This window comes from Anguilla rostrata, chromosome 1 (assembly GCF_018555375.3).
Source record: "Anguilla rostrata isolate EN2019 chromosome 1, ASM1855537v3, whole genome shotgun sequence".
Lineage (NCBI taxonomy): Eukaryota > Metazoa > Chordata > Actinopteri > Anguilliformes > Anguillidae > Anguilla > Anguilla rostrata.
The window spans coordinates 54,352,526-54,374,127 of NC_057933.1; the positions used below are offsets into that span (position 1 = coordinate 54,352,526).

The following is a 21,602-nucleotide window of genomic DNA, read 5'->3' on the forward strand; positions in this document are numbered from 1 at the left end:
TACATTTTTAATACTAATACTTATACATTTTTGAAAAATCATTACAGTTTTGACTCCATACGAAACATCCATTCCCTTACAACCGAAGGGAAATTTCGGTTGTAACAGCTCTTGGCACTGTGGACACACACACACCTCCACCCACCCACACAAACACACGCATACACACACACGCAGATGCACACACACACAGATGTAAACTTAAGAGCATGTTCCGTTTTCAAAAATCCCTTTTTTCCTGTCCCTTCTGCTCTACATATTCTCATAATCTATTTACATCCTGTTCCTTTGTTTCTTTTCATTTCTTACTCTTTTACTCCTTTCTTACCCTCTCACTGTCCTCTCGTCACATCTTCATTCCAGTCATTTGTGTTATATTTGATTTATTTTTGTAAATTTTTATCTCCTCATCCACTCTAGAAGGGTGCAGTAGAGGAAGGACAGACTATGGATATTCATAAAGAATCTTATGAATTTTTTTGGTTTTGGTAAGGGCCTGGACATGTGCTAAGGAAGTGGTGAGCTAGGAGGAGTACACTCCCCTAGATTACATGTGCAAGGGAAGTGGTGAGCTTGGGGGAATACATTCTCCTAGATTACATGTGCAAGGGAAGTGGTGAGGTAGGAGGAGCACATTCTCCTAGTTTGCATGTGCAAGCATATGTAATTGCTTATGTAATATTGTAAGCCTGTCCAGAGTAATCTATAAATGGGGCACAAGGGAGAGATATCTGATGAATCAGTCAAGAGAATTACATTTGATCATCCAATACAGTCAAAATAAATATTTATAATGAGAAAAAGAGGGTACGAGCAAAAGAGAGAGAGATAAAGAGAGAATTGTGCAGAAACACTTAACAAGTGAATAATTAAATTGTATTTCACAATATAATGCATTTGGATGCACCTAAAATCAAGTCCCGAAGGCACGCTGCAAATTGAAACACTCAAATCCAAGAACTAAACCTGAAAAATTCCCCAGAGTCCACTTGTCTTGAAGCTTGCTAACTAAATAATGCACACTAGCTTAAACAGGCTCAGAACAGATCGGCTAATAATCCACAGCAAATCAGAGTAATCCAAATCATGAGCAAACCAAACACTCCTATTTTTAATTCTGTGTTTAAATCAAATGCAAAGCAAACCTTGATTTACTAGTTTGATAGCAGTGGTTGAACATCTGTACACCATAGAGACATATCCTTACAAAATGCAGGCTCCACAGCCTGCTCAGTGAGAAAGGCTGAAATTCAAAGTCATGGCTGCATTTGCCACAGCCTGACAAAACAGTTAACAGGTCAGTACTGAATAGCAAAGGTTAGTTTCTTTTGTTGGCTTAATAATAATAATAATCATAATAATGACTGTTAACTAGCCCTATCCACACAAGTAATACGTATTGTTAAAATGTTAATTATGATCATTATTGTCGTACAGTTATTTTGTATAATTTTGCAATGCAATGCTCTGTGCTTTTGGCATTATGCAGTTATTTTAAATGATCTTGATTCACCACTATTGAGTAAAAAACAGCATTGATAAAAACAAATACAAAATTAGTCTTTAGTTTTTATCAGTGCCATTCATGCAAAATATCAGAAGATTTTTGAGCTCAGCTACAAAGCAAAAAAAAGAAAAGAAATAGCACTAAATTATGAGCAATGAAAGCAATGTGTATCCATCAACAGATCGCAGCTTGAAAAACACACAAGCTTACGGCAATATCCAGGTCTCGATATTTTTGCAGCCTGACAATCACCCGCTGCTTAAGTCAATGAGATATACCGGGGAAGGCATGCTGCACCAGGAATACAACATACACATGGAAACAGTGCTAAAAGGTTAGGATTAGCAATTTAAATGCCTTGTTCTTGGCTGCTTGCAAATTTCTCAAGGGGGAACAGTGATGCTAAACACTCTTTTTTGGTTGACTCTTTCCCAGCTACACAAGATGCATTTTATTAGATGACAAACTCACTCAGACAAACACACTCTTTCTTTCATATGCGCATACACACACATGCACGCGCTCACACACACATACACTCAGGCAGAAATAAACAGATATAAATAGGCACACACATAAAAGCAGTCTCTAGACCACCATAAAACATGTGCACACACACACACACACACACACATTTTTAAAGGTGGTAGCACTGTTGATTGGCATGGTATACACAATGCTGAGGAGTGAAATGCTAGAATGCTATGCGTGGGATTTACGGTCATTCAGGGAAACCTACCATGCCGCACAGCCCAACAACACCGGGCTACTAATCACCCCCCGCTCCTCGCTGGAGTCCTTTTATGACAACATCATGCTCATCGCCTGAGCTCAAGCCACAACTAATGCTTCCGAATGTCCCCCAAGTCCGGCTCAGAGGGGGAAAGGTCTGGATTGGGACCAGACAGAACACCTTGCTGCCATCTGACTCAATGAAGCATCAGGGATGTGCATGGCCATCAAGCCTGTCCCAGAATTCCCTCACCCACTTTCATAATGCGAACACGTTTCAAATGGATTTAATGATAACCAGGGCAGTGTATAGTACAGTATAGGCAGGGTTGCGACAGTGCTGTATGACCTGTTGGAGACATTATTCCTATATGAACAGGGGAATGAGAGTCATTCAGAACATTTAGGCCTGCGCCTTCAAAGGCATTATGGTGGAGTAAGACCGGGCAATCAAAACCAGAAAAGTCAACATGGTCATCTGACCATAGAAAAAACTGCTGAAACATAACCAGGTTTAACAATGTTGCCGCATAAACGTTTATAAATACCTGAGGCCGTATAAAATTAAGAAAGCGCTCATTAAACAAATCAATATTAAATTCAGAACAGAATTGCCACAAAAGGTCTGCTCATGTGTATCATGGTGGCAGTGTTTCCTATGGATGGCAGTGTAGCCTAATGTTTAGATACTGTGACTCGGATTCAAAGTCAAATTATGTTATGTTGCAGATTCGCCACTGGGGCACTGCTGTTGTTCCTCTGAGCAAGGTACTTAACCTGACTAGCTTCAGGAAAATATCAAGCTATGTAAATGGATTGCATGTAAAACTTTAATCCGTCTAAATTGCTCTGGATAACAGTTTCAACAAATGTAATCTGTTTAAATTGCGATGGATAAGTGTTTCCACAAAATGTCTAATTTCATACATTAGATTACAAGTAATATGTGACTTCATTTCAAAGCCATTCACTTCCTAGTCAACAAAAGCTTAAAATATAGCCTCTGTACATGTTTAAATATTGAGCACAGACTGGTGTAGACTTATTTCAGTATTTTCATTAGATGGCTGAATGTTAGTCATATACATATCAGGTGATAATAATATATAATATAATATATAACAATTAACCCATAAATTCAATACTGTGATTAATGAAAGCTTTAGATATTAAGACCTTGGACTTCAATCCTTGTGATTAAAGTTGTAACTGAACAAAACAAAGGAGTATAATTTTAAAATTATTACATAAGCCTTCATTTGACATTTGACCAAAGGCCCAGATGACTCATCCAGGCTTTAGCTCTTGTTTTTTTTTTTAGAGTTAGACCCCTGGTATAAATCACATGGACCTTACCTCTCCTCATGTATATCCTTATGTAATATAATTATCAATGCCATGTTATTGTGGTACTCAGTTTCTATTAGGATATGAAGAAAAAAAAATCGAACTTCTGAAAAATGAATGAATTTCATAAATAGTAATAATTCTGTAAGGTAATAATTCTGTTCCCTCTCCATTGATTTTTGTTTATTTTTTGTTACAATTAAGATAATGTATTTCTTAAAATAAATGAAAAGACAGTAGCTGGAGCATTTGTAGTTCATCGGTGACTGCAGGACAGAAAAGGGAAAAGGATAAATGGCCCTAAATCTAAATAATAATAATCTATAAAAACATTTGCAGTATAAGTTCCTTTAGGGTTAGTCTGGCCACAAGCTCTTTAAAGGAGTTTTACCTGCTTCTATGTATTAGAGAATGAAAAGAGCCCAGACTCTACACCTGACTACACCCCCTCAAAAGAGAGAGACACGAAAGTGTTCAGCTAAGGTTTTCTCACGGCAGTGCTTGGATGTTCAATCTCTTTTTTTAACTCCGGTACTTATAGGAAGGCATGGAGACTCATTTGTGAGCCTAGGGGGCTGTGTATGTGTAAGTAGATTAGACAAACTGTTACAGCACGTGATAATGAAATCTCTTTCCTCCAAATGGAATTAAACACGGTGTAAAAGATGCAGTGTCTTTCCTTTTTAATTTTTTTAAAGAAATTTATGTTTTTTTGCCTTTTGCCAGGAGACTTCCTCTCCAAACACCCCCAAACTAAGATAAATACATACTGTACATAGCACTAAATCATAAATTAGTCATGATACATAAATTCAATTCAGATTTGTCTGAAAATAACCAAGCCTGCAGTTACACCCCCTCAGTATTGCAAAGTAATTTATTTAAATTGACTAGTGGCCATGGCATTTAACCTGCACTGCTGATGGTGCTACAGAACAGTAATTGAATGAAGTAAAGCTGTGTGTGTGTATATATATATATATATATATATATATATATATATATATATATATATATATATATAGTTGCAGTTGCACTGCAATTTGTTATTGAGTTTTTTTCTTGTCATTGTGTTTCAGAGATTTATTTTCTTGTTTCACAGGTTTGTATTTGTCTTTGCTTTTTTTGTTGTTGCATTGGATTGTTGAGGCCTGTGGAGCACAATGTAAATACATTTGTTGGCTTTTTTGTGTTTCTTCAAAATGTTTTTCATTTGTCATTCATTCATTCATTTATTCATATTTTCATCTAGCACTTTTACATCGCACTTGTATCTTCATCTTGATGTTGCAGCTCGTTTATCATATCTCTTGTAATCAAGTTTCACTTCTAATTTATGACTTACTGTAACTTTACTGACTTAGTTTACACTTACCATGTGAACTGGACTTGATGTTCATGGCTATGAATAAACGATACTTTGAGAATTGTACCTTATCTGACCTGTGTTTTCGTTCCAATGACCTTCGGTATGTACTTATTGTACGGCTCTTTGGATAAAAGCATCTACCAAATAAAATGTAATGTAAAAAAGGAGGTTGTGATGGGCTTAGACCATGTGAACCTGCTTCAAAGGAATGTGGGTCAAAGTGATTTCTGCGACATGGAGCAAACCCAGCCGGTGACGTACCCATGGGCGTGCCCACTCCGTACGCCTTCGAATCGATGAGCCCGCCGATCTGGGTCAGGTTGCAGTTGCGCTGAGTGACGAACTCGATGGTGGTGGACTCCATCAGGAAAGCGTAGTCAGAGGTGAGGACGCGCTGGATCCCCTCCTCCACGTTCTTCACCATGACCGAGTGCCGGCGGCTGCTCATGAACTCCCACATCTTATCGTACGTGGAAATCTTCGTTTTCTGAAAGAAAACAGAGGGAAAATCAAGATGCTGTGTGAGGTGCTAAGTTGAGGCTTGAGGAAAACAGCATAGCAAATCCCCCTTTGTTAAGAGGATTAAGTCAAAATAAACTGGAAGGCAGAACAGAGCTTTTTTTTTTAGACCATTTGATTTTTTTTCTTGTTTATTGATCAAATGAAGGAAACACAAGCTCTGAACAGGGAATTCTATGTAAAAAAAAAAGATCACTCACTGTTTTCAAAAATACAAATGCAAATGCTGTCAAAACAGGAAGGTCTACATAAAAAAATATATTTGCATTTCTATGGGTATGAATTTTTTTTTTTTTTTTTTTTTACAGCCCCTTGTTCAATATATTCAATCAAACTGACTCATATTTAAAAATAACTGATGTGTAATTAATTCTGATGATTTCCTGCACTCGGATTTTCTCTATTTTTCTTAGCACTAACTTAATGTTTTCATTTGAACTGTCTCGGAATCAACATTTGCTGCTATAAAACTGTCTTAATATTCACTGCGCTGAAAGTAGACTGAAGGCCGAAAAATGTGCAATTGTACCGTCAGTGTCACAGTCTTTAGCTTGCGCTGTATAAATAAAGCCACAGAAATTGAAAATGTGTCGCAAAACCTTGCTGAGAACAGACTTTCAGACTATGCTGCAAGGCAGAAAAAACACCCACACAAGGACACAAAGAAAGAAGAACTGAAAACGGAAGCAAAAGAAGTAAATAAAAGCATTTTGCTCATTTAAATACAAGGCAGGTTTTCAGTTCCATCAAAGCTTGGAACACAAACCCAAGTTAATTTACATGCAATTATATTTTAAATGTCATTAGAAAATGCGCCATTTTTTAAGTCAAAGTCAAAGCGTGGTTCCCTTCTCTTCTCCTGCACAGTCATTATCTTCACATTTGCCTGGACTACGAGGACAGAGCAAGGAAATCGGAAAATGGCTAATGACTTAAAACAGCTTCAGAAAAAAAGTGTTACTGGCTGGAATGCATTGACTAGAACTACACATTTAATGTCTATATAACTGTCAGCACATATTATCCTGAAATGCTTCTAACTCACTTTTATAAAATGACAAATTATTATTATTATTATTATTGGCTTTTATTTTATTTTGTTTAGAAGCAGAGGAAAACAGGAAGGAGAGAAAGAAGGGCTCTGCAGAAAAAAGCCGCTCAAAATGGAAACCATCCATTATAATGATGAATCTCTTCAACTTGCTCTCACAGTCTTGATGAACAAAACAAGCAAATTACCCTAGGTGAACAAAGCGATGTAAAGTGTAGAACTTTGCTAAAGCACTCAGCGTCCTTACCTTTCCCATTCAGTGAATTCCTCCACAGATATGACTGACATAGAATATTTCAGTTCCATAATCACGTGCACAGAACACTCTTACTATACACAAGTGATTGAGGGATTCTCTGCAACACTCTACTGCAGATCCCACCCTTCCCCCTGAAAGATCCTTACATCACACAGAATTATTACTAAATTACTAAATACTGTTGAGGACCTGGGTCTGCAGGACAAGTAGGCCAAAGGTATCACCAGAGATTGTGTGATTAACAGAAAGGTAACAAAAATGGATCTATAACAATACAGCAAGTAAAGCTATCTGACCGAATGTTTCGGCTCAATATGGGAGTCTCACAATTTGAGTTTGAATTTGAGGGCTAGGCAGCATTCCCTGTTCTCGACCAACCGTACCCCCTTTTTTTAGGATTTGGTCAGTCCGACCCATTGCCATCATAAAGCATCTGTCATCCATATTCTCTAGACTGCAAGCATGTAATCATGAGAGTAATTGTGCAGGATTTCTGTATGGCCCGATAACTCCCAGAATCCACATGAAACTCTTTGCTTTGTGGTGTTCTGAAATTTTAAGGCTAATGTTGGAAGGAACTTGGAGATATGGAAAGAAAATAATTAAATAGATAAATAACAATAATCTCAAAAACTTCAATTGTAATGTAATCAGTTGGTCAAAATATTAACCTTAATTGTTTTGAAAATGGTGGATATATTTAGTGTAGAACATGTACAAGTTACAAAGCATTGCAATTTTTTTGTCATTAAATTGAATTGCATTATTTGTGTAATCAATAAAGCTAGATGTGATCACATGAGCACATACAGATATACACACACATGTACAGACTTCTTTAACTTCTGTAAAAAGAAAATGCCAGCAACCAGACTTTAGTCTGTGACTTACTATTTTCTCAGATTATTACTTCAGCCTTCACACAAATCAATTGTTTGAGTTCATTTTTATACTGTGAATGCAGTTGCTTTGTGCGTGGAACGCATCCTCCTTCATATCAAAGCCTTTGTATCAGCACAGCACAGTACATATTTGCACATTTTCGCATTTAAGGATGGGAAAATGCCCACTTGAAACAGCAAGGTTATTCTATTTCCGCACACTACATGGCACAGAAGTATGGCTATCTGCTAGAAAAAGAGATAATTTAGAGAGAAACATTTTATAAAAAATATTGTAGAATTTGTAATATTTTTTTTTTTTTTTTTACAATTTTCTCTGGAGCTTAACATCATTGGAAAGAGAGACACTCTCTATTCCAAGGGACCTTTGAAGACATTTTAAACCTAATTAAGTCACACCTTCAAGGTCCAACCTGCCATTATTGTGTGTAATGACTTTCTGTTGCTGGTCGATATTTTAGATCAACTGGGTGATTTGCGAACTGCCTATCAGAATCTTTTCGAGTTACCCTTGACGAATCAGCCAATTGACTGTGCTGGCTACAGCGTGCTGATAACGCAGAATTATTCTCTCAACACACAGGAGAGACAGATAACCACCCCTACTCAAACAAAGTTGAATCTCTGAGCGTTAGGCTCTGTCCAAAAGTTGTTTCACCCACAAATTAATAACATGATATGTGGGGGGAAATGCAAAAAATATATATTTTTTCATCTATTTCCTGATCGATATTATTACTTGTTTGGTCAACAGATAGTTTTGGCTAAATTGGATTATTTGGCTTATATTTATACCCACTGTCCCTTTATACAACTGGTTAATAATGTATACTCAGGAGGCCAGGTTAATGGCCTGGCTCAAGTTTATAATAACACAACTGTTATTTGAAAATGTGGTTTGTAGTTGCAGGGTATTTCAATTCATCAGAGCACAGACAAGCATTTATTCTCCTCCAAAGCACACGATGCCAGTCGCCGCTTCGAACCACACCGCAGTTCACAAATCGGACTAGCACACAAGTCAGAGGAAGAAACTTCACATGCAACAAGCAGACTTGCAAGTGCCTGATTGACCAGCTAATGTCGCTAATGTGTGACGAGATACTGTCATCAGCTGAAACCCTTTCTTCCATGGGTGAGGCTAGAGCCAGTTGTGCATCACCCAGTGCAGCTGCCAGCCACAGTTGGCTCTTGCATGGTCCAGACACAAGACCAGACCCATGGGGCCCATTCATTATTAACACTGTTATTCTGCTGAATGAAGGCAGGGGGACACATCAACAACTTCACCAGGGAAGCAAGGTCTGCCCAAAAAATCCAAAATGTCAGTTCACTGTAGAGATAATGACATAAAATAACTTTCTCATGCATCTTTGCATGCTGATCAGCATGGCTCAACCATTCACCTCAGCAAAAGAATACAGGACCAATTCCCAGAATGCTTTGGGCTCAATGTAGCACAGCTCTGAGGACACTTTATTCAGGGCAACTTACATAGCTTACATAACCACTATTCATACAGCTGATATTTTTTACTGCAGTAATTCATTTTAAATGCTTTTCATAGGGGAACTGCAGCACCCTACTCAGGATTAAAACTAGCAACCTGCTGGTAACTAATCTAATCCTGCCACTGCACTGTCACTTGGTATCACTGGCAAAAATGCCCCCGGCCTGTCCTCTCAACACACTTCCCACGACTGCTTAAAACTGCATTTCCATGGTTGTTGCATTATTTTTGTTTTCACAAACAGAATTGTACACATTCTGAAAGGTCTGGAGCCTGATAATTAGAAGAGGTTTGAATAGTCCTTTGAACATGCTGAAGCACGGATAGATTTGTGTATGGGGTCTATTTATGATTTCTGATGTGTCTTTTTCAAAAGCATGATGGCAGCTTGGCCTCAACTATATACCAGAATCTGTCTCTTTTTAATGGCTCAAGAAAAATACTGCAGTCTTACACACAAAAGCCTTTTTATGCAATGCGAAGTGACATCCCAAGCTATCTCACTGAATGATACACTGTAAACTCCATTGAATTACTTCGATTGGAAATTCAAAACAGACGGTTAAAGTGCAGCCAGAATCCACCGGGCAATTTCTTTGACAATGTGGAAGTTCTCCCACTGAAGACCGCTACCTCTCCTATGAATTTACTCTAAGAATTATAAAGATATTCAGACTCAGTACAAAGTGTCACATTCCCACTCTACCATCCTGTGTCGTGATTTAAACAGTTTTTCGTTGATTTAAGAGTTCTTGTTGGTTCTCTTAGTCATTGTATGAAGGTTAGGTGTTAAGCTGGTTTTTATAGAGTATGCAGAGTGAAAGAAAGGCTGACTGTGTATGTGTGAGCGAGAGAGCGAGAGAGTGCATTGTCCTAAGAACTTACAGATCAAAACGTTGCTAGTATGTTGACTTCATTGCGATAAGGAACACAACACAATGGTGAACACAGTGATAGCACAGTGGTGAACACAGAGTAATGAACACAGGATTAGCACCAGAAAATCAACTTTACTGTTCCTGAGAAATAATATTAAGTGAAAATTTAAGACTGCATTCAAAGTTGTCAAAATACAGATCTACCGCACTGGTTAAAAAAAAAGAAAGAAAAATAAATAAAAATAGTCCTTAATGAATATGAAAATCTGCCATTTGCCACCACCAAATGATGGGCGAGCTTCATCTTTCTGAGCTGTTTCGACCAATGACAGATCACAGAAATTTTGATCATTGTGATTTATTCTCTATTGCCTGAGGAATCTGAATTTCGGGTTGAGATGCTTGCAGTTTAACTGAGGCTAAAACAATAATAGCAGTAAAAATATAGTCCGCTAAATTATACCCTAGCTAGTTCGTTCTCTTGAGTCCCATAGCTTGTCAGCCATAATACAGGTGGATGAGTTGGCTACGTTACCATTTAAATGTTACTTTGTTACTACTGTATATAGGTGTGCTACTAATTATATATGTGGTTATGTCACCTTGATTGAGATGTTAGCCGGTAGGCTAAAAAGATTCATTAGCAATTAAGCTGTAAGGCTGTTCGTTATTGGTAACTTAAGCAAGCGTCGGTACACAAATGAATGAATGATAAAGCAGTTTCAGTAAAGAAAGCGCAGCTGTACAGTTAGTTAAGCATAAGAAAGCATTGGGGAAAACATTAATGGATGATCAAGCCTTAACATGGGTTATTGATAAGCAAGTGTTGATACAGAAATGATTAAGTTGTAGTGTAGTTCCCAGAATGGTAAAAAAACATCCTTTTTTCTTTGACCAGATAAGACTTAGTCAGGGTAGGCTAGTCCACATCACGTTTCCCTATGTGATGCTGCAAAATCGTGGTGGTAGCAGGCATTTTTCATTTCCAAAGCTGAATTTCTAGATTGCTTGACAGTTCGATTTGGCTAGACTGACTACCTGGCTAGCTGGACACAATGGATCGTTATCACTCGCGTGGGTCAGCAAAGCGTAAACTGACTTTGCAGAAGTTCTGCAGAAGGTAACCTAACCCTCAACCTAAGCTGCTACATGCTAATGCCACTACTAGCAATTCCACTTCTGTTAGCTTGTCAATTAGTAGGCCTATAAAACTGGTTTTATTGTCATGATGCTGTATTAGCCATGCCATGTTATTCTGCGCTAACACAGTGTGATATTGTCAGCCTACTGAGTTTCTCATCATCCTTAGGTTTCTTTTTCTAAACCAGGCAGGTAGTGATGGGATGGGAAGCTCCATGTAGGCAGTGGTGATTAATATGGCAATCAAAAGCCACGTGCATCTCATAGAATGACTGCTGCACAACTAAAAAAATAACAGTTCACTTTACCTGTGTTTATTATTATTTTTGGAAACAAGGTCACAAATAGGTTTTGAGACAGGGTACTCGACTGGTTTCAATGTTTGCCAGGTGGGGAGAAATGGAACAAAATTAATCGTTTTTTATTTTTTATTTTGTTCTAACCGGTTCAGGAACGTTATGTTGCGGGTGGAACAAAAGAACAGAAATGTTAAAATTCCAATTCTGCTCAGAGTGAACAGATTCAGTTTTCAAGCCCTGGTTAGCACAGTGGTGAATGCAGGGATAGCGCACCCACTGAGGTATGGAGCAATGCCTGATTCCAGCTGCTGGATGCAACTATTAGCAGTTAGAACGATCATCATTTGCTCTGCATCTGAGGTGCTTTTTTCATACCTGCTATACTGTCAAGGGCAGTACGGATAAACCCAAACAGTTCTGAATGTGTATTTTTATTTCATGTGTTATTCAGATTACACAGTATGAGCATGAGGGACTTGTGGCTGGACATGACTGAGATACAGATGCTCATATTTTTTTTAGTTAACCTTTTTCTTCTGTCTGTTGATTTCCATCTTAACCCATATTTATGTCTTTTTCATGGTAAAAGGTATTTAAAAGGCTTAAATGTACAGGTGACAAATAAAAATAAAAAATCTTTTGGAAATGAGGATCAATCAGTACATGTAAACCAGAGCCTGTTGCACAGCTGTAGCTAATTCACTGTAACCGTATTCACAAATAACCTCCAACGATGCAGTTTCATGAATAAAAATGCAGGATTGCCTATAATTATGGCTCGCATGGCTGCAAGAGGAGACCTCAGTTACTGAAAAGACGGTTGGTTTTCGTGGAACATTTGACAGGAACAAGACAGCAGCATGTTTTGATGTCTTACAAGCAATGGTGAGGTGATGTCAGCATGGAACATCATCAATCAAGGCCAAAACTGCATTCTGTAGGATTGTGATGTCCATGGCTTCATTTGAAGTACAAGGCAAAATAGGTGGGTAACAGATCAGTTGAGACCATACAGTATTTCAACAACACCAACGGTACAATGTACGTAAGCAGTGCCACAAAAAATAATTCACTGTGCAAAGCACTTCTGGTTATTTCTGGACTCTTCTGACCTGACAGATGCATGCTGTCTGTTAGTTGCAAATTGTTCATCATGTCTTGGTGACATATTCTATAACTGTAATTGACTTGTTACGCTGTAATGAAACCTCCCAGACCTACAATATGCCATTATTCATGTTCTACATCTTTAGCTGAGGATAGCCACGTGATTAATTAAATGGAGAAGAGGTATCTATGGCATTCATGCCTTTGTGGACACTTCCTCTTGTAAAACCATTATTTGTGCATTGTTATGCAAATGACAAAGGCATGGATGAACAGGACCCAGCAGAACAACATGCAGCCTTAACCTTTAATCAACAATAACACTCACCATCCCCTATCTTTTCAATTCAAATCTCCTCAAGGCCCAATCTACTGAAGTAAGAATTTCATTCAGCAAGAAAAGATGGACGAAGAGATGCATCATGTCTGAAATGAAACTGCTATAAAATGTCATGTGAGGCTTTGGGATTTGATGTTCACATTGAAACTGTTATTTTCCCCCAACAATATGAGCCTGGAGATTTTTCTCACATTAATATTTCAGGGCAAAGCCATGATAAAGCAAAGCTCTTCAGAGAACTCTTTTAAAAAGTTATTCAATGTATCAGCCTTCTGTTTGAATTACCTAGATTCAGTTTAGAGTAATGCAGAGCACCAGTTCTCTTATTTGGCCTTAATGCCAGTTTTGGCTCCTACAAGATGCAGGTATTCAGACTGCACATACTGTATATCAAATGATGCCCTTACTATTCCCTTCAGTAGGCTACTGTGTCTTTAAAAAGCTGAGAATCGCATCGATACATGTATTACTTACATCAAAAATGTATCCAGTTAATCCAAATGAATGGCTAATTCTTCCATAAATTTAATTTAAAAGGCAAACAAAATAGAATTTGGTAAAAATGTATAAATGTCACGCTTAACATGAATACAAAGTTTGTTTAAACAGGCCTTGCTACAAAGAAATCAAAGTGGAATATACCGTGCTACTGTTGAACAACCTGATGAAAAACATGCTTTCAAAGTAAAAAAAAAAAAGACAAGTTACTCACACATATAAAGCCCTGTCTACAAGTCATTCATTCAAACTGGCAAAACATAGGCCTGCCATTAAAAGTATTGATATCAAAATATTGCTAAGTTACAAGAAACAATATTGGCTATCACACAAAGTAAACACGTTGTATTCCCGTTGCTACCCAATGTTTCCTAAATTGTTTCTAGTAATTTGGCCCTGTGTGTACAGTACATTAATGGGGCAAAGATATGCGTGGGTAGGTTTGTAAGATTCAATGTTTATTTAATAGGCCTGAATATATCAAATTTTTATCTGTATGTATGTATTTATCTGGCCTGGCCAGGTGTGTATGTACAGTATGCACAGTATGAGAGCAGGAGTAAAAATATACCACAGGTAGATTCATTGAGCTTGTTTTGGTTATATGCAAGTTAATATTTGTACCGGAAGTGTTTTTCAGCTACTGTATTGCATGTGTATGTCGAGGAATCGGGTGTAAGCATAGTTTTGATATAGCATTCTAGCTTGCTGGGATTGCTACCCAGGCAAAAGTGCAAACAGCCCCCGTGCAGGGTTAAACCGAACTGGGTTGATAGACTGTTGTCAGCAGACTATTACTATTACTTTAACTACTTGCTCTAATATTAATATAATGCATTTCAATAAAGAACATGACACAACAGCACCATGTCATTAGCACAAAAGCTAGAGGTCAGCTGATTACATACGGAGTGGCCAACACATAAGATCAAATACTGAATTCATAGTGACAGTGATTGTTCCTGTTTTGTATATGCAACATGTTTAGACTTCAGTCTTCTCCTGTTAGCAGTAGATAGGCTTATGCATCAACTAAAACACTACTAGACAACAGCTAAATACTGTAGCTAACCAGGTAGCAACATCATGCATGCAGATATGGTCATACTCACACGCTCCAAAAAACAAAAGATCAAAAAATCTCACAAATTTCAATGAAAGGGAAAACATAATTGTGAACCTCTTGTGCATTTGTGCAACCAAACCTCAGTCCTCTGAGTTTGTGTTTGCAAGAATGGATCAAAGACTAAGGACAAGTGCTAAGTAGAGGAAGTGGAAGAAGAGGGGCAAAGTAGAGGAAGAGGTGCCCATAGAAGAGGGGTCTGGAATGGAATGCATGGTGGCAGAGTAGCTCAAAGCGGAAGACGGTCAATATTTCAGATGACACTGCCACAGATATTGATCAAATCATCAATAATGGCCACTTGTGATCACTCAATATCATTCAAAGAGCCACTGTAAATGTGGCAGCATATGTCCGGTGAAGGTGTCCCCACAACTGGGCCACACAGCTCAGATTAGATTCCTTTACATATTCTGCCAGAGCATTGTGCCACCAGAAGAAAGAGGGAAGGTGAGGCCTGTTATGTCATACTTAGTAATCATAAGTGACTTTGTTGCATTCTGTGACTCCAGTCAGGTCACTGAATGTTTTACATCCCTCCCATGTGTGATGATGCAGTTACTTCTAGTATCATATTGAGAAATCCTTTACCTCGTGGAGGTAGAAGATATATGACCACTGTATACAGGACCAAATGTCCCTCCTTGACGCAGTGAATCCTAGGTGTCTGGTAATCACAGCTGAGGATTGTCAAGGATGGATGCAGCCAGCATGGCAGGAGATTCTTTTCCTCAATGCATTGTGATAGTCATCATGAGAACGTGGCCAGATCGACTTGAAAGAGTGGACTGAAAGTGCAGGTGACGGTAATGTAATTGTTTGGCTTTTAGACCTAGCATTGTTTTCACAGAACCTTTCATTTTTCATTTGTCTTATTTATTTACACTGTCATTCAATTTGTTAATTGACTATTGCACAATGTTTGAAAGAAAGCATTTTCTATGAGATGGCAAGCTATGGTGGACCTTCTTGATTAATTCACATGTAATTTGTGAGGGCGGGGAAGGGTGAAGACCAGACGCGACCAAACAGGGGATCTATAAGTTACCAAAGGGCACTCCAGTAACCACTGAGTCTCGTGAGAGACGAAATAAGGGGGTGCTATACTCCTAGGGGACGTATCCCAAATAATGAATAATAAACCCCTAAACGGGTAACTGAGGAAGAAGGAGTATAAGGAAAATAAAGGAACAGGGAAATGAGAAATGAAAAATAAACAACTTCGAACCGAAGCTGAGAAAAAGAAAATGTCTTTTCAAAAACAAACAGAAGAAGTTCTGAGGCCAACTAAAACCAGGGGGGAAAACTGGTTAGTAAAGGGCAGAAAGGTTTGTACCCCAACGGTGACACAATAACCCCTTAAAACCACCAGCCTCAGAATCTGGACCTATACCGTCCTAATACCTTTTTCCAAAAAAAACAAACAAACTGAAGTCAGAATTCTTTTTTTACATTTATTTGTTCTTAAATTCCTTACACCTTGCTCAGGAATACGACAGGGAACTGCTAGAGCAAAACACGTTACACTCAAGCACTGTTCCACTGCCTACTGACGCTTTAAATACCCAGCCACAGGTGTGGCTGGTAATCAGCGGAAGATGTGAGCAACCCCCAGGTGAAACAGATCAGAGGTAACCCTGCAGGAATGCATGGAATGTTCAAGCAGGAACAATCCTCCCACAGGAACCAAAAATAACGATTAGCCGAGTGGCTAATCTGCAAGCTCGAACTAATCGTCCCCACACACCAAAATAACGATTAGCCGAGTGGCTAATCGGAATGCTAACCACTGAGCCGGTGCAGGCACAGAAAAATGATCTACCTGCACAGAAACCGTGACAGTAATTAATGTTTTATGGCAATTTGTAAATGACGTGTAATTTTGGCAAACCCAAAAAAAAAAAAAAAAAACATTTTGGGGGCTGTGTTGACTTGCACTCTTCCAAAAGTGACTTCTGAAAAATCCTATCATAAAATGGTAAAAAATACAAATACTTGTGGTTTCACAAAAAAAAAAAAAAAAAAAAAAAGACCAGCCATACTACAAAATCCTTTGCAAATATTTGTGGACTTCATTTTCAGTATTTGTTTGTAGGAAGGAACCATGGATTCTGGTCTGTACCAGAAAATTCTTAAGGAGCATGTCCAGTCATCTGTCCATGAGCTAAAGTTGAAGCATAGTTGGGTTATACAGCAAGATAATGAACACAAAAGCAAGTCCACATCTGAATGGCTGAAAAGAAACATGATTAAAATGTTGGAGTGGCCTAGTCAAAGTCTTGACTTGTACCCAATAGAGATGCTGTGGCAGTACCTGAAACAAGCAGTTCATGCTTGAAAACCTGCCAATTTGTCAGAATTAAAGCAGTTCAGCAAAGAGTAGTGGACTAAAATTCCCCCACAACATAAAAGACTGATATCAAATAATAGGAAGCATTTGGTTGCAGTTATTGCTGCTATAGGTTTTGTGACCATTATTAAGTTTAAGGGGGCAATTCTTTTTTCACATGGGTGATATGGGTTTTTGATAACTTTTTTTCATTAAATAATTTAGAAATGCGTTGTGCGTTTACTCAGGTTCCCTTTTACATTTTGTCTAAAGATCTGAAACCATTCAGTCTGACAAATATGCAATAGCAGAGGAAAACTGGAATGGGGCATATATTTTTTCAGAACACTGTACGTGAATGCATTTTAATAAATTGTCTGAAAAAAATATCACATTTGTCTCTCCTCGCCAATTTAGTAACTTCTTTTTTTTTTTTAAGAGCACATCAGTAGCAAAACGCACACTACCTGCTGTTATTTCAGTGGACTAAAGACAGAAATGTGGGCCTGAGAAATCAATTTGCAGTATTACCAGTTCAACTACCTGTCAACAATGAGATGTTTTCAATAGGGCTTTTAGTCACACCGTCTACAGTGTTTGGGTCAATTACTTCAATTCGCACTGTCAGTCTACTGCAAGCATGAGCTTAAACATTTTCAGTTAACTGTTTGTTCGTCAAGTCTGTGTTCTTAAAAAAAAAAAAAGTCATGCCGTGATATCCTTTAGCGAACCAAATTTGCATTGCATGATGGCTTACCCTGCGTTCACTGTAACACGGCAACAGAATCTGGGTAAGATTAAGTAGGTATCATATGTAACTATAGTACATTAGTACATGACTTCCACCCGATCTGTTCAGTTAGGCTACTGCAGAAGACACAAAAATACTTATTAAATGTAATTGTGAGATCATTTATTAATGAGATTAGCATCAAGTGAAGTCTACATATGGGCATGAGTGTATGGTAGAAAACAGTCAGCTAGTTGTTAACATTCCCATAGGTGTTCAACTGGGTTGGAATCTAGTTACTGTGAAGGCCATGTCATATGATTCACATCATTTTCAAACTCATCAAGCTATTCAGTGACCCCTCCTGCCCTGTGGATTGCGGCATTGTCATCCTGGAGGAGACCACTCCCATCAGGATAAAAATGTTTCATCATAGGATAAAGGTTATCAATCACTCAGAATAACTTTGTATTGATTTGTAGAGACCCTTCCCTCTAAGGAGACAAGTGGACCCAAATCATGCCAGGAGAATTCCCCCCATAGCATAACAGAGCCACCGGACCCCGTCACCATAGGTGTCAAACATTCAGGTCTGTACTGTTCTCTTGGTGTAGCCTACACCACACATGCACTCATCTACTTGTCGAGAATATGGTGATGGATGACTCATCTGACCATATCACTTTTTTCCACATCTCTGTAGACCAGTGCCTATGGTTTTTGCAACACTGAACTCTCAAGTGTGCATTTGTCTTTGTAATGAGAGGTTTAAGCACTGCAACCATACTATAATATCCATCTCTACGTGGTTGTCGACAGACTGTTCTTGTTGACAGTCTGATCAAGTCCTGCATTGACATTCTCAGTCACCTGAGGAACTTCTGTTTTTCCTTAATTGTGCACGAGCATCACGGTCATCGAATGTGCGCTTTTGACCACAATTTCTGACCCTATTTGCTGATGTCTTTCCCATAGATCTAAATGCAAATATCAGTTTTGTCACGGTTCCAATTGAAACACTAGCCAGTTGACCAGTCTTTGTGATTGACGCTCCTGCCATCCATGCCCCAATAATGAACCCTCATTCAAAGTCTCATAGATGTTTTCCTCTTGCCATCTTGATCCAAAATTGCAGTCAACTGGGTCTGCTCGGCATTTTTATACATGCCACAGAGCATGATAGGATGTTAATTGCATAAATGTATCATGCAGTACACCAGTATGGAAGCATCTGCTTTTGTTATGTTTCTCCACTCATTCAGGTTTTTCCTTTAATTTGTCACCCGTCTGTAAATGTATACGTTTTTTTACATTGGCATTGAGTGTTGAGATGCATTTAGGTTTTTAATCAAAGGTGTTCTTAACTATCTAGTTACCATTTTAAGTGGCTAATTTTGCAATCACCATTGCTTCATAAAAATAATGATGCTTCCTAGCTTTTGTCATCGTTCCTAGAGACAACTGCAGACAGTTGAACAACACTGCTAACCATTATTTATACCTGTGTATAATTATATTAGCGAGTAAAAGATATAGCTAGGAAGCAACAGCTAGCACTATATATCTCTGTCATTAGCTAGGCAGATCACTAGATAGATAGGTAGATACAGATATATCTAGTCCTCTCACTATCTAGCTAGCATTGTTCACTAGCATTTATTTACCCCTGTGTGTGACAGAGGAATGGCTGAGTGTGGGCTATATATATATATATATATATATATATTCACCACAATCTAGTTAAGATCGCTATATTTAAAGCCAAGTTCAAAGTAAAAGACGAGTAGTTGCACCATCTTTACTGTTCCCCAGGAAATAACACAGGAAATAAAAGCCTTATGTAAACCTTCGGTTTTCCATATACAGCGTAATCATGTTTGGCGTCGTTGGAAAACCAATGTCATATGGAACAAGTTTGTGTCATTGATGGTGTGGTACAGTGGGCGGTAATTCAAGTTCCCAATGAGTCAGCCAGCTGTACTACAAAGATGAATCTGGTTTGATAGGTTTACAGAGATAACGTAAGCAGGGCCATTGATTTAACTGTTTTTTAGTTGTGACTGTCTCTTTCTTGGATGATATGGAGTGTTTCTTTAATTATTGTGCATATGAGGGAAATGTGGAACGGTTATACGGCCTCCTGCGAGCCTTTCGCATATAGCCATTTCACTACTCACATTTTTCAGTGTACCATCGTATATTGCAATTAGTGAACACATTGTGGAATAAACTACATTCATTTTAATCTGGAATTCCTCTTTGACTCTAAACCACTGCACCAAACCGTTTTAAGGTCCTAACATACTCATAGAACTAGGATACGATATATAGGGTATGTGCACACCATTGTCACTTGCCTATACACTACTGCTGTCGCAAGGTACACAATTGTATCTTTGTAGGCTGCACATGCTAGAGGAACATCTGCACCTACTGTACCAAGATCAAAAGCACAATTGGCAGAAAGAGGCTTTAGCCCCTCACTTGCAGTCTCCTATGTATAACTGTTAGCACAAAGGAAAGGTTAAAACATAATTTTGCAATTAGATAACAAGATAACTTTAAATTTATCCCGTTCCAGTAGTACCAAGTAAGACTACACATTTTACTCTACACGTTTTTTCACCACTCATACTTCCGCTGTTTGGTGTGTCTGAGGGGATTCTTGCACCAATTTACTGATTGCCTACATGAACGCACTTTGTGGCATGCGGTCATGGCTTGCAATTGCAATTTCTTAGTCACCTTGAGGTGTGAATGTGTGAGTGAATGATGTGTGGGCCCTGCAATGAATTTGTGACCTGTGTAGGGTATATTCCTGCCTTCAGCCAATGTGTGCTGGGATAGCCCCCCCCCCCCCTCCCCACAGTTATGCTGAGCTAATTTCTTACCTATTTAAGTTGTTATCAGTGCTGCTAAAGTAGTCATAGTAAAATTATTCATGAAAAAATGTCACTAAAAATTAGGTTGTATTTTGCTCATGTTTATTGAATAAGGCAGCATTAAGATTGTGAGGCTGCATACATTTCCTTAGCAATACTACCAATTCACAAAACATAAAAACTGACTTATCTGAAGTGCTTAGTGATTTAATATAGTTACGTTTGTTCATGTGTGGGTGGGTATGTGTGAGACCTGCTATAATAACACTGCATTGAAAGCCTTCCTCCAGGCGACATTGGAATAGTACAGTGAGCAGGTGGACCAGGCTGCCCCCCCCCCCCAAAAAAAAAAAAGAAACACTCTAACATACTGAAGTTCAGCTTGTCAGATTGTCTCAGTCAGCAAAGCATTTTGCATATTTTCAAAGAGTCATAATCAAAGGAATCATTTGGTGGGGGGGGGGGTTGGGAGGTGGAAGAGTACAACACAGTCAACATCCATGTCTGTTGTTTTTCTTTTCTTTTCATCAAAATGATCTGCTCATCTACGTCATTTTGACAGATATTGTTTGTGCTCCTTTGCTGACACAAAAGATGATGCTGGTGGAAATGATCAGACCTCATCTGCAGGCTGAATATGCTCTGGGGATAACAAAGCGCCCCGCCGGGAACTCTCACCAACACAACATTACGGCCTTCCCATATTCATTTCATAAGTCTTTCTGTCAAGGCAATGTATGTATACTCCGATTTAAGGGTTTATGCAGTGTACTGTACAGTATACGCCAACTGGCACCTGAGGTCACATGACAGTCCCTCTTTCACAACATCCAGGTTCCAAGGTTTTAATGGCAACAAGATTTATGACTACCTTGTGAGTAACTATAGTATAATCCAAAAAGACTAGGTCTTCTATGTCTTCGATTTTGTCTTGTTATAAACTGAAATGTGACAACGTACTCTGTTACAGGGGACTGTATTGACAAAGGCACATGCACAGCATCTTTACATTTATATTACAATTGAAACAATAGCAGACAGAGAGCGTGGCTGTCGCTTTGGTTTGTTTAAATTGCCAGG

The 21,602-nt window shown here is 38.5% G+C and overlaps 1 protein-coding gene across 4 annotated transcripts in view; it reads right to left on the reverse strand.

The window, feature by feature from the left end:
• Positions 1-21,602, reverse strand: part of grik2 (glutamate receptor, ionotropic, kainate 2) — a 193,701-nt gene that overhangs the window by 12,138 nt on the left and 159,961 nt on the right. For all 4 annotated transcript variants that reach the window (XM_064342994.1, XM_064343002.1, XM_064343020.1 and 1 more), the window contains exon 15: positions 5,217-5,442. In XM_064342994.1, coding sequence (XP_064199064.1) covers positions 5,217-5,442 — 226 coding nt within the window. The remainder of the gene's footprint in view (positions 1-5,216; positions 5,443-21,602) is intronic.